General features: G+C 39.8%; 1 protein-coding gene across 1 annotated transcript; it reads left to right on the top strand.

Annotated features, from left to right (window-relative positions):
- Positions 1–651: 651 nt before the first annotated feature.
- lrrc3 (leucine rich repeat containing 3) lies at positions 652–10,404 on the top strand. The gene is made up of 2 exons (XM_056265674.1): positions 652–787; positions 8,959–10,404. Exon 2 carries the CDS (start codon positions 9,315–9,317, stop codon positions 10,113–10,115), a length of 801 nt encoding a protein of 266 aa, XP_056121649.1. The 5' UTR covers positions 652–787; positions 8,959–9,314; the 3' UTR covers positions 10,116–10,404.
- The last annotated feature ends 8,036 nt before the right edge of the window (positions 10,405–18,440 follow it).

The raw sequence follows: 18,440 nt of genomic DNA, 5'->3' as shown, positions 1-18,440 counted from the left end.
AATGTTCGAAACTTCATGAATCACAGCAGTGTTTCGAACGCTCAAATACTTCTCAGAAGATATGTTTGTGAATCGGACTACACCAGTGGCTTAGCTGTTTGTTTATCTGTGGATTTCACGGCTCAAGGACATGGACAACTCAACAGAAAGACGTTTCGTAAGCTATTATTTTGCGGTCCATTATATATTGCATAATAGGCCGATTCGATACAGACTTCAAACTCACTTCCAGTAGGCTTCTCAGCAGGTATGATTTAACCTATGTTGCCGTGGCTCTCAAGATTAGAAAGCAATTCGGTAGAAAAGGAATAAAAATAGCCTGTTGGGGCATTTTAATATTTTAGCTGTTAAGATGCTTGTATAGCCTAATATTTCTGTAGGAAACGCGTAATGTTCTATGAGAGAATAGTTCTTCTAAAACAAAACGACACTGTCTCCACTTGGAGCAAATATGTAACCTGAAAAGAACCACTGAACGAACCAGTTACTGAATCGTTTTTGTAAACGGATTCAAAGGATTCCGAAATCGTCACTGTACGAACCAACGAACAAATCTTTTTGGTGAACTGATTAAAAAGATTCGAGTCACTGGGATGAATCAAAATCCCCAGTAGCCTAGTCAGTCAGTCAGAACAGAAGCGGGTGGAGCGAGCGCGCGCCATCAGCCTCCAGCACAGCAAGCTCGCCATCCAATCAGCGCAAGGCGGCTGTCTTATACTGCTGTGTGCTCTTCACTTTTTACACTCTCTGCAACGGCGTCTGATCCACTGAAGTATCAACAAGTATGGTAAGTCATGATAATGCATACAATTTATGTTAAAACGCTAACTTTTTTAAACCACACATAATGCAATATCTGTAATTCGTTCTGGAAAGTAGGCTACTGAGATTTGTCTTGTCTTGTCTTATATGCTCGTGTAATATTTTTGTCATAGTCTTTCATTAATATTTTCCTTTATTTTATTTTTACGTCTTTTGTAGTTCTCAATTTGAAGAACAATGAATTTAGGTTGACATGCTATTCGATAGGCTATTATATTCCTAGTCAGCTGTTTATTGTTATTATTATTATTATTATTAGCTGTTTATTGTAATCCAGTAGGTGCAGGATATGTTTATAATATAATAATTGGATGTTTTCAAGCGTGAGTATTAAATATAGACTTTGAGTAGACCAGATTTACAAGCACTCAGTTTTGTTTGCAAATGACTTAATTTCCCACGTTATATGGTCTAATTAAATACGATGACTCTTTCTCTCAGCGTTTCTTTCACGTATTCAGTCTGTTGTTAGCAGTATACGCTTACCAAGTCCAGCCTCGTACTATAACCTATGCCGTCGTCATGTTTTGGCAGTACATTTTTCAATGTAAACCAGATAGCCTACGTCTTTAGCCTACCAATGAGAGAAGAAAGAGAGATTGAGATAAATTATGACACTCCAGCAGAGTTGCCAGATTGGAAATGTACAAGTATTTTACCAAGCTCAAAATTATCGTATTTGGAAGAAAATTATCGTACACGAGTCAAACGTAGCCTACAGCTATATTGATCAACAACGTTTTTTTTGTTGTTGTTTTTTGTTTGTTTTTTTTAACTTTTTTCTTCTTCTTGCAAAACATACAGAGATTACATGTATACAACTTTGTATACAATATAAAAAAAGAACGTTAAGTTGTGCTCATGAGAGAGTCATTCTCCACGATGATTGGCCGAGACGACCCCGTTCACGTTCTTCTCACGGTAGACGTAGAATCCACAGCTAGATCAGCATAGAAGCCCTATGATTACAACGACCATCATTTGAAGTGTCACAATTCTGAAATGATCGATTATGGGATTTTTTTTTTTCATTATTGATCGTACATAGTACAGAGGTCAAAATAATCGTACAAATACGATAATTATCGTAGCCTACGTCTGGCAACACCAGCGTTGTCTCTTCACTCTCAAACTATATCAAAGCTATTCAAGTCTGTTGTGTTGAGAAGCATACAATACTTGATGTTCAATTCATAGTAATTTCTAACTATAACACATTAATGTGGAACTGCACCACTAGGGGCTCTAGTGAGGAATTGTGTTAAATATAGTGATGATGAAGAAGAATAAAGTTCGAGATGTGAATTGTACACCGCATGGAGAGTGTTCTGTTAAAGTGTGAAACACCACAAATTGGCGACGAGGATGAGCGCTTCAGTGCCGAGCCCGCCCCCGTTTCTTCCTGTTAGTGGGGAGCCACCGATTCCATTTGATACGTGGCAGAAAATCTTTCATAATTACATGATAGTCATCCAGGCAACTGGAGATGCATGGCCGGAGAGACGCAGACGAGCGGTCTTGCTGCATTGCTTGGGGACGGAAGGCCAGCGCCTGTTTTATACTCTGCCAGACCAAGGTACTACTTTTGATGAAGCAATGGCTGCACTTGAGAAACACTTTGTGCCTAAAGTTAACGTAGTTGCATGCCGACACACGTTCAGACAACGTGTGCAAAGAGCGGATGAGACTGTTACGCAATACGTTGCCGCTTTAAGAGCGTTAGCAGCCCCATGTGCGTTCGGGCAAATGGAGAGTGAAATGCTCCGTGATCAGTTGATCGCAAATGCGACGTTGACTGCAGTAAAGGACAAATTACTGTTAGAGGATGACCTCACTCTAGAGAAAGCGATTACAATCGCATGTCAAGTGGAAGCTGCAGTTAAAAATTCGTCATTACTCTGTAATTCCACTGCTGCTGCCATGAAGTCGGTACAAGCCATTAGTATGAATACTAAGTATGGCAGAGGGGGAAAGGGCGCACGGTCAACTAAGCAGTCACACGTTGCTCAGAGACGATCGGAGGATCGAAAACAAACAACGACCGATCAGCAACGTCGACAATGCTTCAGATGTGGATCGGACAAACATCTGGCAAATGATAAAAACTGCCCTGCTGCTAAAGTGACATGCAGACACTGTGGAAAAAAAGGACACTTTGCTAGAGTGTGTAAAGCAGCTGTGAGTGAAGTAAGAGAGGTGGTAGTTCCAGACGTGACTGTTCTCTGTGTGGATAACTTAAAACAATCTGTTACAGCCAATGATAAGATCACCTGTGAAGTGAATATTGAAGCACCAGGAGGTCATAAACATAAGTTACAACTGGTTGTAGATATGGGTGCATCAGTTTCCATACTTCCAGAAGATGTGTATAAGAAACACTTCTCACAATGCACCCTGAGTAAGCCCAAAATTAAACTTGTCACTTATGCAAAAGAGAACCTACCAGTTATTGGCTGCTTATCGGCATTAGTGGGTGTATCAGCAAATGACAATGTAGTTCCAGCTACTTTTTATGTAGTGACTGCAGGATCTCCCTTGTTAGGGTTAGATTTAATAAGACTGCTGAACCTGAACATTGTAAGCGGAAAAGTAAAGCCAATAGACAATGAATGTGGAATCTCACCTGCACCTCTCCATATGTCTCAGCATTCCACAAGTCCTGTGTACACAGTTTCACCTGTACCTGCTACTCACCTTGGATGTGTGAAAGGATTCATACACAAAGTGCAAGTTAATTCAACAGTGACACCAGTACGTCAAAAATTGAGACGCTTACCACTCAGCATCCGCAAGGAGGTGTCCACTGAGCTTAATCGTCTCCTTACAGCGGGCATAATTGAACCAGTTGATGCTTCAGAATGGGTTAGTCCGTTGGTGGTGGTACGTAAGCGTGATGGACACATTAGACTTTGTGTAGACCTCCGTGAACCCAATAAGAGTGTGATTATGGATTGCTTCCCATTACCTCACATGGATGATTTGTTTACTGAACTTGCAGGTGCTTCACATTACAGTCAAATTGATCTGAGCTCTGCTTACCACCAGCTGCCTCTCCATCCTGACAGTCGTAACCTGACTGCGTTCATAACGCACGAAGGCCTTTTCCGCTTCACTCGGGTTCCGTTTGGACTAGCTTCAGCGCCGTCAGCCTTTCAAAAAATGATGCAAACGGTCCTAAAGGAGTTTGAAGGGGTAAAGAATTACTTAGACGACATTATAGTGTATGGAAATTCTCAGGAGGCCCATGATAAGCACCTCCACGATGTTCGTCAAAGGCTAGACGAGGTTGGCTTGCAGATTAACTTTGATAAAAGCTCTTTCAACCAAGCAAGCATTCCGTTCCTGGGTCATGTCATTTCTAAAGAAGGACTACGACCCAGCCCAGACCACCTGACTGCCATTTCAGAAGCACCTCGACCTACAGATATGGTAGCTTTACGTTCGTTCCTAGGGCTCACTTCATGGTTCAGCAAATTTCTCCCAAGCTACGCTACTGTGGTTGAACCGCTAAGGCAGATGCTCAGAGCTGATGCAAAAACGCCATTACAGTGGAGTAAAGAGACTGTTGAGAGCTTTGATACACTTAAGAGAATGCTGCTGGAGAGCCCTGTTCTTTCCATTTATGATCCTTCCCTTTCCACATTCATTACTACAGACGCCTCAGATTACGGCCTTGGTGCTGTCCTGACACAGTTACATCCTAATGGTGTCGAACGTGTGGTAGCCTTTGCATCCAGGACGCTATCAACGTCTGAGAGGAAATATTCTACTGTGGAGAAGGAGGCGCTTGCGTGTGTTTGGGCGGTAGAAAAGTGGAGAACGTATGTATGGGGACATCGTTTCACTCTAAGAACTGATCATCAGGCCCTCACTACGCTTCTCTCCACAAAGGGCTTGGATAGAGCAGGCATGAGGGTAGCTCGTTGGTCTGCTAGGCTCCTGTGCTTCCAGTATGATGTACAGTACTGTCCAGGTAGAAAAAACTGTGTGGCGGATTGTCTCTCCCGTATGCCATTGAGCCACACAGACACCACTGTATCCATTGAACAGGATTTGATTTCTGAAATCGCAGAAATACAGCCCTTTCTAATTGCGTTGCCGCTAGTGGACTTTAAAGCTGAATGCGAGGACTGTCCAGAACTGTCTCAGTTACGTCAGACAATTCAGACAGGTTGGCCTAAACTGCAAAAGTCTGTCTCAAGTGACTTGCGTCCATATTTCCCCATCAGACATGAACTGGCGGTTGAATCGCCATTGATTTTCAGAGGGAATCGTTTGATTGTTCCTATTGCACTGCGGGAACGCCTCATTCACCTGGCGCACGAGGGACATCAGGGGCTGGTGCGAACCAAACAGCGTCTGAGGGAGCTGTATTGGTGGCCGCGAATGGACGATCTTGGTCACACAATCCTGTCTGCATGTGTGACCTGCCAGGCCAGTGATAAATCGACTAAAACTTTTGCAGCTCCAATGCAGCCAGTGGAGTTCCCAAAAGGCCCATTTCAACATGTTGCTATTGATATAGTAGGACCTTTCGAAAAGGGAGCTACTGACTGCTAACGGGGCCATCGAACGGTTCAACAGGGTGCTTAAAGGGTGTATTCAAGCTGCTGAAGCGGTTCGTAAGCCCTGGAAATCTGCAGTCCTGACCATGCTGAAGAGCTATCGAGCGACACCCCATGCTACAACGGGTGAGACCCCTTTTCTGCTCTTGAGAGGCCGACCTATGAGGACAAAGTTGAATGTCCTTCTTCCTGAGGATAGCCCTGATCAATTTGCTCAGGTGAGAGCTCGTGTGACGCAACGACAGAACAAAAGTAAAGAATATACCGATCGTAAAAGAGGAGCTAAATTTCCTAAAATTGCGGTTGGAGATAAGGTGAGAGTGAGAAAGCCTTTTCACGTGAAAAAAGGAGAAGCCCGGTTCACTGATCCGTTGTCAGTACAACAACAAATAGGACCGAGTACTTTCATCTTAAGTGATGGGAAAACATGGAATTCAGCACGTCTTTCACCATGTCCAGAAAGAGAGGAAAACTCTGCACAGAATGAAATACCTGAAAGAGACTATACAATGGAGAACACTGCTTTGAGCTTGAATAGGGGCTTAAGACCGAGACGCCCACCTTTGTGGACTCAAGACTATGTGTTGGAGTAATGTGTCTGAAGAGAAATAAAGAAGTCAGACCAAGAAGATATGTAAAGGGTGTAGGCGGACCGCTGCCCTATTTAAAAAAATCGAATGTACACTGAATTCTGAAATGTTTGATGAATGTTATTCTGTGTTATGTTAAAAGGATAAAAGTGTGCTAGAAACTTTCATTATGCTACATTGAAATGCCTATTTGAAACAGACTGTTGTTTGGTTTGATAAGAAGTTATTTGAATATGTTTATTTGAGATAAGTTGTTGTTTGAGTAAACAAAATTGGAATAAGGTAATGATCTTAAAAGAGTAGTAATTCTGTTTGAGTAACAGGGGAGATGTTGTGTTGAGAAGCATACAATACTTGATGTTCAATTCATAGTAATTTCTAACTATAACACATTAATGTGGAACTGCACCACTAGGGGCTCTAGTGAGGAATTGTGTTAAATATAGTGATGATGAAGAAGAATAAAGTTCGAGATGTGAATTGTACACCGCATGGAGAGTGTTCTGTTAAAGTGTGAAACACCACAAAGTCTAAGTAAGTTAACAGTCGGCACACATCCAGTTGTATTAAATTCCATCTTACATATAGCCTACCTACGTTGTTACATTGCTCTCATGTGTTATTTCCATATCTTTTTTAGAATATTTTGATATAATTTCTTTTGAGGTAAAGTGTCTTACTTTAGAAAAAACACCTCCATGTTCTGCTCTTGTCATTTCCTTCATTGGCATTTGGCAATATAGTTGAAACGTGTGTTGCCTGTTATTGACACATATTTTAATTTAATTTAATGTAAGCTAAAAAGCAGACAAATTACGTATTTGTATTCAGGTAGCCTACAACGTTTTTAAAATGTTTTAGTTTGGTTACATTCTTTTTCAGTTAAATGTGTGGTTTCTTTAGGATTTTTTAAAAACGCTTTACGGTGACTTTAAATAACTGCAATTGTGATGTGCTTGCTGAGGGTGTATCACTCACAATCCCTCTTTCGCAACACAACTTTATAGATGAGCCATGTGTCCTACTTGCATCCTATTGGGGGCTTTAGGTTTTAGCATCCATCACAATAATCAACTACTGCTACTGAGCTGCTGCTGATTCAACAATCAATCCTGAGCTGTGTTTCTTATTGCCTAGTACTGTACATTGCCAGTGAATTAATCTTTAATTTCGACACTTTCAAATGATGCATCCCACATGTCTCATGTGCTGCCTGTGACAAAGTTTTAGTGGAAAGAATGAAAGTCACTTCACTGCATCATGTGTTCGGCGTAGGCCTATTAATATTTTCTACCTGACTTACGGACTCTTGTAAAATGAGTTGCTGTCTCAGCAGAGGGGGTTTTGACAAAAGAGCTTTTCACACTTGAAATAGTTAACCCTGTCATTCTATACACAGGGTAAAGGGAATCACATCTCATAATTTACCCGGTGTTAACAATACATCCTGGGTATTCATAAGCTGACGTTTCACACTCTACATTCCTAAACCCTGCTAACATCCTTATTTGCATATTTGCGGTGTCAGTGTCACTGATTGGCGAACGCTGTACACAAAACATTTACAAAAAGGCTCTAAAATTGCACATATTATATAGCCTACTGTATGTATTCTTGCCTTTAGTTTGAAAAGTCCATTCAGGATAAACTTGATAGTACAGTATGCCCATGTATGGGCATACTGTACAATCAAGTTTATCCTGAATGGACTTTTCAAACTAAAGGCAAGAATAAAACGGTCTCTTCTTCACAATTGTCACAGTTTCTGTCACAGTTTGACATTTTCCCGCCTCAAATACTGAAACTACTGTTTATACAACACGCAGTGTTTCTGTGACTGTCCAAAGCACGTGAATATGAGGCTTGTTGGTTGCTAAGCATCTAGTCGTAACATTCTAACACTGCATCGTTTCACACTGTACAAATTTGGCTCTTACAAGTGTGAAACGTTCCTTTACCCGGGATTAAAAGCGGGGTTTAGAACGACAATAACGCGGGGTTAAAAGGGCAGTCATGATCTGATTGATCGGCACAATGTAGGACGTTAAAGGTATAGTGTGAATTAAATCGTGTGATGTTTTCCTCACCCTCATGTTGTTCTGACACTGTGTTATTTTGGTTCTTCCATGACACACAATGAGGAATGTCAAAGATGCCCCAAGCTTTGTTTGACTATTAATTTAACCATATAGTTTCAAAAGACTTGAAATATAGTTGTCATATGGACCACTTTTATGATACTTCCGAGAAGCCATTTTATCCTATTTGGAGTTTGTTAGTATTTAATAATAATAATAATGAATAATAATTAATTAATTAGTCAGTATTTAGCAGTTCACTTTCCTTGTGTTGAAAAGAACATCTGGGATATTCTGCTTATTACAGAATTTACATCTTTTGGATTTCATTGATGGGAAATAAAAAGGTTTGGAATGACATGATGGTGAGTAAATGACAATATTTAAATTTTTGAGTGAACTATTGGGATATTAAAAAACTTTATCCATGTGTTTTTTTGTTTTGTTCCATCATTAAAGTTTAATAGCCATTAATGAGCATTGTGTTGCTATGCCGCACACGAGACATTGATTTGTTTTTGTTTGAACAAATTGGCCATTTCTAATATTATTAGATTAAATGCAGCATAACAAATGTAATTCGTCTGCAAGATATGAGACTTATCTAAAATTGTTTTGTCATGGGTTGGATCCATTTCAGGTCAGAGCACTCTAATGTTGCTTTATATCTTAAAGGGATAGTTCACCCAAAAATAAAAATTCTGTCATCATTTACTCACCTTCATATTGTTCCAAACCTCTAAAAAATAAAGTCATACAGGTTTGTAATGACATGAGGGTGAGAAAATAACAGAATTTTCAATTTCCTCTTTCAATCTTTAATTTATATAAAAATGAATTTCTTTGTTAATCCAAAATGTCTGTTTGTGTGGGTGATTATTGTTCTCCTTTTTGTTCTTGCAGTTTCCAGACCTGGCAGGAGAGATTTCAAGTGAATGAAGCCCTCTTCAAATCTTTCTTCTGCTTTTGGTCTCTAATTAAAACTTGGCTGTAGAACCTTTTCCTCTCAAATGTTTAATTGCCTCTCAGATGTTGATGGACTCGTTTGGATTCTCTCCAGGACACTCACAATGGCTTCAAACACCTGAAAATTAAAATCACTACTCTACATATGCACAAAGGGCGTTGATAAGGAAAAACTCCCCGCTGTTGGAATGACACAGTGACATGTAATGTTTACTCATTAATTTTCCAATATGACTTGGATTAACAATGACTGCCCTTGAACTGTAGAGCATTCAGAAAGTAAGTAGCTGGACATGACTTACCCTGGAGGGTCTCATGTGTCAAAGAAAGTCTTCATCCCTCATGGCTATCCCCTTATCTTGAGATTACTTTTAGCCGTGATTTGTTTGAGCGTGATGGGTTTTGCCTGTCCCAAGAGCTGCCACTGCTCCGAGAGGAATGGCCTAACCGTAGTGCAGTGTTCCTCTCGCAACCTTGTGGAGATCCCCCCCGACCTTCCGCACGATACTGTGTCACTTCAACTGTCCTCTAATCGCATAACCAAGATCCCAAACCAGGCTTTTAAAAACCTTCCCTGGCTCCAAGAATTGGACTTGTCAAGGAACGCTATTGAAACCGTGGACGCTGGGGCTTTTCAAGGTGTCACGGAGAGCTTGAGGGCGCTCGACCTGTCCCATAATCACATGCAAAGCGTCCCCAAGGAGGCCTTCGCTCGGCTGCATGCCAAGATCAGCCTGTCCAACAACCCGTGGCATTGCGAGTGCACCCTGCAGGAGGTGTTGCGCGAACTCAGGCTGGACCCCGAGACGGTGAACGAGGTGAGCTGCCACACCTCTGTTCAGGAAGAGTACGCGGGCAAACCTGTCATCCAAGTCTTGGATTCAGGCATAAACTTTTGCAACTTCCACCATAAGACTACCGATGTAGCCATGTTTGTCACCATGTTTGGTTGGTTCACGATGGTCATCGCTTATGTCATCTATTACGTACGACATAACCAGGAAGATGCCAGGAGGCATCTGGAGTACCTCAAGTCTCTGCCAAGTAGCTCCCAAATTAGTAAGGATTTTGACACAATCAGCACTGTTCTCTAGCATCAATCAATGCAGTGTAGGAGTGAATGTGTTTGGCACAGTGATGATGGCACAACAGCAAGCCTTATAAGGAAGAGTGGGGCAAGATGTGTCATTTAATGAAGTCGTCCTCTAGGAAAGGAGAAATGATGAATCACTGATGAACATGTGAAAGATTTAAATTTCAAACACATTTTGATAATGCACAAACCAATTCCAAAGTATTATTTTGCTGGACATTATTTTAATTTAAATGTTTTATTATGATAGTGTTTTTGTGCAGTTGGAACCAAATCTTACCAAATGCCAAACACACATGAATATATATATTTTTATTTATTTATTTTGCTTTGACACCAAATTAATTTTTTTCTGCTTCAGAAAATATATTTTTACATGCAAAAAAATACATTAAAAATAAAATGGATATTTTAAAGAGAGAGATGCACATGATAAAAAAAGAGTCATTTTTTAACTCTTTCCCCACCATTGACGGAAATTTCCAGCAATCCATGTTTTCACTGTTATACAGTACAGTAAGGGGTGCTATTACACATCTTCTGAAGGGGTACAAAATCTCCAGATCAAAAAGTCGAAACAAGCGATTATAAAAATTGCTTAACCACTTGTAAAATAACTCGACCATCAAACATTAACAAGTCTTTGACAAAATGCTATTTTCTCAACTGTTTTTTTATTAAACTTACCCACATTCAAGTGTTGATTAAGAAAAAGGAATGCATGAAGCTAGTTTTTCTTTTATTATTATTTTTTTTAGCAGAGCCTCTGTTCTTTCTTTTGATATATTGCATGTTCAGATATTCATACAACTAAAGATTCTGGGGGCTAAACATTATCAAAAATGCTGGCTTAAAAAAAATGCTGGTGGGGAAAGAGTTAAATATATGGCCCAGTTTCTTGAATTAAGGAGGTGACAGATTAGCCACTGACACATCTTACCCCACCGTTCCCAAGTTAAAGTATTATTTAATTGTGAATGTTTTTCGTGGTTTTTCACACAGTGAATGTGTTGACAATTGTTCTGTGATGCAATTCAGTGTTCCCATTCATGTACCCTCAGTCGACCTACATAAGTCCTGCAGTCTCGGTGGTGGCCGCTTTGTGCCTCACGACAAGCTCTGCAGAAGCTCCAGTTTTTCTGCAGGTGCTTAAATCACATTTTGTTCTTGAATTGATTTATTAATTTATATGCTAATGTGATGGTTTCAGAACCGATGATTAAATGCTGGATTTAGGGATATTTTATTTTCCTTCTTTTATAGCTATGACCAAGTAGAGCAAGTACATAAACTGCCAAAACTGCCAAAAAACAAACAAACACAAAAACCCCATCACTTGCCCTATTTTTGGCAGAGTTCTATATACTCAAGTGCCTGATCCTGGTACCTCAGCACCAATACACTGTGCATTGGGCATTATTTGGTTTGGTACAGTATCTCTCTGTTGTTCTACAATAATAATAATAAAAAAAACCTTTAATAGTGAGTGTTAAGTAGAACAGTGTCATAGTCAAATAGATTTGGTGTATTTTAAAGATTTCTCTGATTGATCTTGGATCAATTATGTATGATTAGAAGATATTATGAGATGACATTCAAAATGGATTTTGTCACCTGTGCGTTAAAGTTAAAAGGGCTTGCAGGTTATATTTCATGTAGGCTAATGTGTATTTCTGTCCACATGTATCAGTTTTTCATTGTAATAAGCCTTTCAGCAGTAGTGTGTATATAGAAACATAAAAAAATAAAAATGCTATTAGAAGGACTCTGCCTTCTTGCCTAGACTTTTTAATATCTTTGTTTTTTTTTAAGTTGCATTCAATTTACTATATGAATGAGCGTTTGTGGACATGTTCAGCGAACAAAAAATCAATAGCTTGGTGTCCTTGATTTTATACCATTGTTTTGTGTGAGTACTAGGCACAAAACAATGCCTTGCAGAAATGTTTTTTTGAACCTTCTGGGATTTCATGAAGAGTCATGCAACTGATAGTGGATATTATGATTGCTTTCCAGTCAGGGGTCTAGCCATATGTGAGTCTGTAGCTCTAGATCAATAGCAGATTCATTACAGGGGAAGGTTTGGAAGACCAGCTGTTCTGGGACTAGATGGCACCCTCAATTCAGTGAGGACGCCAAAGTATAAGTGAAAGTGGCTGTGTTTGTGCTTTTGTCTCCAAAGAAAACATTGAATGTGTGGTCCATCTTAACATATGGGACAGTTTAGTACTCAAGTGCTCCATAATGATTTACTATTTCTGATTGTATGTAAACAAATGTCCCTAAAGTTAGTATTTATTTACTTATGCAGTAAATCCCCATAGCACTGTTCATGAAACCCTCATATCCTTGCCAAAGTCTTGATTTGTCCCTCTTGATAAAAAATCTATTGCATCCTGATTGTCTTCCAGAATGTCATGTACCAACTCCTACATGTTATATAAAAAGCCCATTAGCAAGTATAAACTACAGTAAATCTCTTGAGGCATTAGCAGGATATTAACGTGAATAAATCTAGGAGATTCTTATCACATTTTGGACATGAATGATTTACTATGTACACAATTTCAGTTATCATTTTTGCTGCGTTGTTGAAAAATGTAATGTTTTAATTATCTCTTAAAATGTGTAAATTAATAAATTAAATATTAATACAGGTTGTTTAAAAAAAATGGACCTAATTTCATCACCATCTGGCGAACAACTGAGGCTAGAGGCTGTTGGTTTCGCTGGGTGAGGTATAGATCTAATAAAAGGTTATTTCCCAGCCAACATTTGTATGTCAGGCCAACGTGGGTTTGAAATGGGCTGTAAAATGGGTCTGCGGGTTCCATAATGGCCCCATGCAAATTGGCCAAATGGATTTAATATAGGATTGGACCAACTGGGCAACATGCGCAAGACCCATATCGGGTTACCAGCTGTAATTATAGTCGAAAAAGGTTCTCCAGATTATTTAAAAAAAAAAAAAAAAAAAAAAGGTTCTTATAAGAACTATTCACTGAAAGATTTTTTGGGGTAACAAAAATGGTTCTTCTATGGCCATTCTAAGACCACCTTTTGGAACATTTTAAGGTCATTTTAACACCACACTATCAAAGTGAAATTAATCAATCTCCTTTTTCAGCAAGGTTTTGGAACACAGCCATTTTGGGCCTCAATGAGTTATAACCCTTTTAAATAAAATGCAATAACTCATCATCTTGCTGAATAAGTTGTGGGTGTGGTTGGCAGCTGCACTGTACATGACTGATTCAGTTTTTTAATACATTTGATGTGATGGTGTTTTAGCTCTATAAATCTTATGCCTGCGAGGTTAAAGCCTGTACAGAAGGAAAAAGGGTCAAATGACAGAATGGAGTATCTAAAAGGCTCCAAACACAACAGTTTAGGGTCAGACTACAGCACTATGTGAAGTGCATTTGGCTGTCACAATACCATTACCACAGAGGCAAGAGGGTCACATTTTCTTAAGGAAACATCAGCAACTTTCCAAACGTCTCCACTGACCTAGTTCACCTCTGAGAGATGGATGTTGTTTGAGCATCTCAGCATGGCTTATCCATCAGTTTCTGACAGCATAGATGACGGATGTTCTTTGTGCCCTATAATTACATAGTAAGCTGGTCCAAAGACAGTTACCTTACTCATCCTTTTTTGCTGGTTTTTAAATGCACTATTCTGGATGTTGAAGCTGCTCGCTCTTTGTAAACCAGCCATGTGTTTACTGCCCTTTGTAATGTTTTTACCTTGACAGTCCCTCGCAGGTCATGCACTAGACAATGTTTTTTTTTATTTTTTTATGAAAACATATTTTGCAGCAAGTTTCACTGCAAACTCACAGTCTGCTGCATGGTCTAAACATTTTCAGACAAAAAATAAAGAATCAATTTGTTTTTACTTTTATTTCTGGCCGCCTCTTACAATAAGCTAAGACTTTATGAAAGACCGGACCACAAAAACATATTTGAAATGAATAAATAAGAATACAATATTGACTGGAGACCCACATGTGTTCCCGCATAATATTTATATCTTCCTTTTAACAAAATGCCTGTCATAATACCACCTGAATACAAATTGTTTTTATTGATAGTTTAGGCACTTGCATATAATCAAGGGCACCTTTTATGAAGTTATTTTTAAATAGTATTTTATTTTTATGAACCACATTTCCTGAGCTATTCATACTAGCTGGCAGGAGTGTTTTTCTAATTGGAGCTCTCAGTACTTAGGGTGCATTAGAGATTTATTTAACAAAATTCTCCATCTGCTTTAGATAGTCATTTTCTTGAAGTGTTATCATTTCTTAGCCATGTGTCCTCCCACTGGGATTTGTATTTGCTGGTGCTCTTTCACCACAGGGGTAATCTGTGCCTTCCAAACAGCATTTTCCTCCTAGATTGGGTGTATTGAGCCTCTGGCATTTCTCTGACATTTGTTAGTAATAATTTTAAAAAGCTCCTGTGGGTATTTGTTTCTATTTATAGATTAAGTTACAGTACCAGCCAAAAGTCTGGAGTGGACACATCTGCTCATTCTTTTTATAAATATTTTCAACATTTATATAATGACAAATTACTTTAAACATTTTTTTACTCTGACTCTTCCATGTGTGTCCACACTTTTGACTGGTAATGTTTTTATTCATTTCACTTTTTATTGCGCAGAATTTACCACATTTTACATCCTGTTTTTAGTTTTTCATTTTATTTTTTAGATACCTTTCATTTTCTAGCATAAGTTTTTTACATCATTGACTTTTTTCACAGTGTGTTGAAGGATCTAATTGGATTCTCAATAGCAACTTTAAAGGTGCTCTATGTATCTTTTCTACTAAAATGAATCCTTTTTTTATTGCCTGTGTGTGAAGGGGTTGTAATCACACATTAAAATGATCCACTTGTCGAGTTTTGCTATTACCTCTGAAGGCCAGTATTCCTATTTCTATGTGAAGTCTCCGGGTCGGATTTACCGCGAAATCCAACGGATGTGACATGCATGCGCGCTCCCGAGCCTCTCTCCTTATATACAGTCTATTGTAGACGGTCACTGAGTTACGTCCGGTTAAAGGCGCACGTTTTTCGGCTTATATCTCAGTCAATCTTTGATCAATATTCTCAAGACTCTAATCGTTCGTAGTGCTGGACGGGGCCTTTCGAACGAGCCCACCCCCGAGGTCCAACTCGCCCGGCTCCCCGATTTATAGCCGTTCGAAATCGGGGGTCCCAGCGAACGGCGATCCGGTAGGGGGCATCCCCGAGGCCCACCACTCTAGCGTTCGGGCAAGGGTTCCCCTGGGACCTCCTCCCCCAAATTTGAGCTCTCTGGGTCTTTGCGTTCCAGAGATATGAGCGATTTTCTTCTGAGATCGTGACGTCACCGGCGTCCGCAATTTTGCAGCGCGCCCGATGGTTTTCTGCTAATATCTCCGCGAAAACACCACCAAAAACTATGGAACTTATATGGTTCTTTTTAGCTCGACTAGATGGTCCCAACGAGCTCGGTGCTCGCCGAATCCGTCTAGTATTCGCCGAGATATTTGCGTAATAGACGGCATTGTCTATGAGTTCGAGCACGAGCGCTCTTGTAAAATTTGGTTGCAATCTGAAACATCACCACTAGAGGCCGCTAAAAGTTACATAGAGCACCTTTAAGAGAAAAACCATGAATAACCACGCATCTGTGTTGTGTTTTATTTGATTATTATTATCATTATTATCAGATTTACATCAATTAGAATTGTATTATTACTATTCGTTTGTTATTTTATGTTTTTGTATATTATATTACTTATTATTTCTTTTCAATTGTTGTTTAATCTTATGATTGTGTGGTTTTAAGGGATGTTTGTCTTCACGACTAGGAGATAAGAGAATGTTTCCATTTCAAGGGTTTTAACGTAATTTACATTTACATGTAATCAATTAGCAGATGCTTTTATCCAAAGTGACTTACAAATGAGGAGAGCAATAGAAGCAATCAAACCAACAATAGGGCAACAATGCAGGTGCTGTGACTAGTCCCATTTATTCTAGCACAGACACGTACTGTTAAATAGATATAGAATAGTAAGTGTTAGTATTAATGGGTCAAGTGTTGACAAAAAAAAGCATCTTCAGCAGTTTCTTGAAAATGGTTAAAGACTCAGCAGCTGAGATTGAGTTAGGCAGGTCATTCCACCTGCTTGGAACAATCAAGGTACAGGTCCATGAAGGTGATTTTGTGCCTTTTTGGGATGGCACCACAAAGCGCTGTTCACTTGCCGAATGCAAGCTTCTGGAGGGCACTTAGGTCTGAAGAAGTGCGTTTAGGTGCAGCACCAGTGGTTGTTCTGCAGGCAAACAACAGGTCCTTGAATTTGATGCAAGCGGCAATTGGCAACCAGAGCAATTTAATGAGGAGAGACGTGTGACGTGCGCTCTCTTCGGCTCTTTAAAGACCACTCTTGCTGCAGCATTCTGGATCAGTTGCAGAGGTTTAACAGTACATGCTGGAATGCCTCCCAAGAGAGCATTACAATAGGGCAGTCTGGATAGAACAAGAGCTTGGACAAGGTGTCGAAGTTGTGTAGCATGCTCTGATAGGGAGGGCCTGATCATCCTAATGTTGTGTAAGGCAAATCTGCAGGACTGGGCAGTTCTAGCAATGTGGTCTGTGAAGTTTAACTGATCATCAATCACAACTCCAAGGTTCCTGGCTGTCCTGGAAGGAGTTATGCTAATTGGAGAAGTTGTGATGAAGTGTTGGGTTGGCTGAGACCACAAGCAGTTCGGTCTTCGCAAGGTTGAGTTGAAGGTGGTGGTCCTTTATCCAGCAAGAAATGTCTGTCAGGCAGGCTGAGATGCGAGCAGCTACCATCGGATCATCTGGCTGGAATGAGAGGTAGAGTTGTGTGTCATCAGCGTAGCATTGATAGGAAAAACCATGTTTCTGAATGACAGATCCCAGGGATGACATGTAGATGGATAAGAGAACTGGTCCAAGAACTGAGCCTTGAGGCACCCCAGGAGCTAGATGTTGCAACTTAGACACCTCACCTCTCCACAACACCCTGAAGGACCTACCTGAGAGGTAAGACTTGAACCATCGTCACAGGACGATGTTGTGAAGTAGTAATTTGTTTTTCCCTTGGTATAATAACACTTGTTGGATTTGTACTGGTCAGACAAATTCTGAGCACATACGCAACCAAGATTATTTAACACACTCTGCTATTTCTATTATCATCACTTCGTCTCCTGCTTCTGCTCTTCTCTGGCTTTCTCAGTCAAACTCTGGGGTACCAGAAAATACTTTGTTAACAGGTTTTACTGGTTTTGGACACCAGACAAAACAGATATAGATTTGACATTTCTGACATAGGGATGCGATCTAACAGTGTATACTAATTCTGTGCAATTCTGCTGTATATATATATACACCAATTCTAAATACGTACTGTATATTTCCAAATTTTTAAAAATCTATTTTTTTTTTTTTTTACATTTAATATTACTTTATTAAAAATCAATTGATTTGAGAAACAAAAACCACAAATGTCTGAATTTTAACTATTTTATGTTTGCTTTAATAGCAGCAGTATCATCAAGTTGCACACACTTGTAGTAGATGTTGATATTCTCCATCATGATTTAAAAGCAAGGGGGTAATCCATCGACCGGAAGTTGAAGCCGGCCGGGTGCCGCCATCTTGTAGCAGAACTTCACTTGCATTAGCATTTCCATTGACTCCCATTCATTTTGGCGTCACTTTGACAGCGAATAACTTTACATCTGAGGCGTTTAAAGACTCCATTTGTCCATTATTTATTTCTAAAGAAACACGACAATGTATAAAGGGCTCCATTACCTTCTATGTTACATTATGGCCCCGTAGAAACAGTTTTTGTAAAAATAGGCTAACGATTGCGTCATAACCACTCAACTCTCGGAGAAGCTCGCAGGCAATCGGGGGGACATCCCGTCAAGGGAGAAGCACATAGATAATGAGTCCATAAAAGCAACGGAATACTTACTCCTGCTCACTCACGCCAAAGAACTCTTTGCTCAAGTTCCCCGTCTCTGCAAGATTAACGTTGGCAATTTTCACGCACAGCTACTAGAAGATTTACGTCTGTCAGACAGGTTGCTCACATCATCAAGCTTAGTTTGAGTCGGTTTGAGTCTGCGCGTCAGGAACGGAAGTGCTCAAAAATCGCTAAAAATGGGCTTCACTGTCTCAACTGAGTTCCAATGAGATGGCTCTGTCCACTTCTTATACTGTCTATGTTTAAAAGGGATCCAAAGAGCATCTTGTGCTTCCAAGGAAGCAAGAACATCTGACC

This window comes from Rhinichthys klamathensis, unplaced genomic scaffold (genome assembly GCF_029890125.1).
Source record: "Rhinichthys klamathensis goyatoka isolate OS25496 unplaced genomic scaffold, OSU_Roscu_1.1 h1tg000237l_1, whole genome shotgun sequence".
Classification (NCBI taxonomy): domain Eukaryota; kingdom Metazoa; phylum Chordata; class Actinopteri; order Cypriniformes; family Leuciscidae; genus Rhinichthys; species Rhinichthys klamathensis.
This window is presented reverse-complemented; position numbering and strand designations above follow the sequence as displayed.

Excerpts from the sequence above, each read along its gene's own strand:
- lrrc3 (XM_056265674.1), top strand. The coding sequence starts at position 9,315 with ATGACTTACCCTGGAGGGTCTCATGTGTCAAAGAAAGTCTTCATCCCT.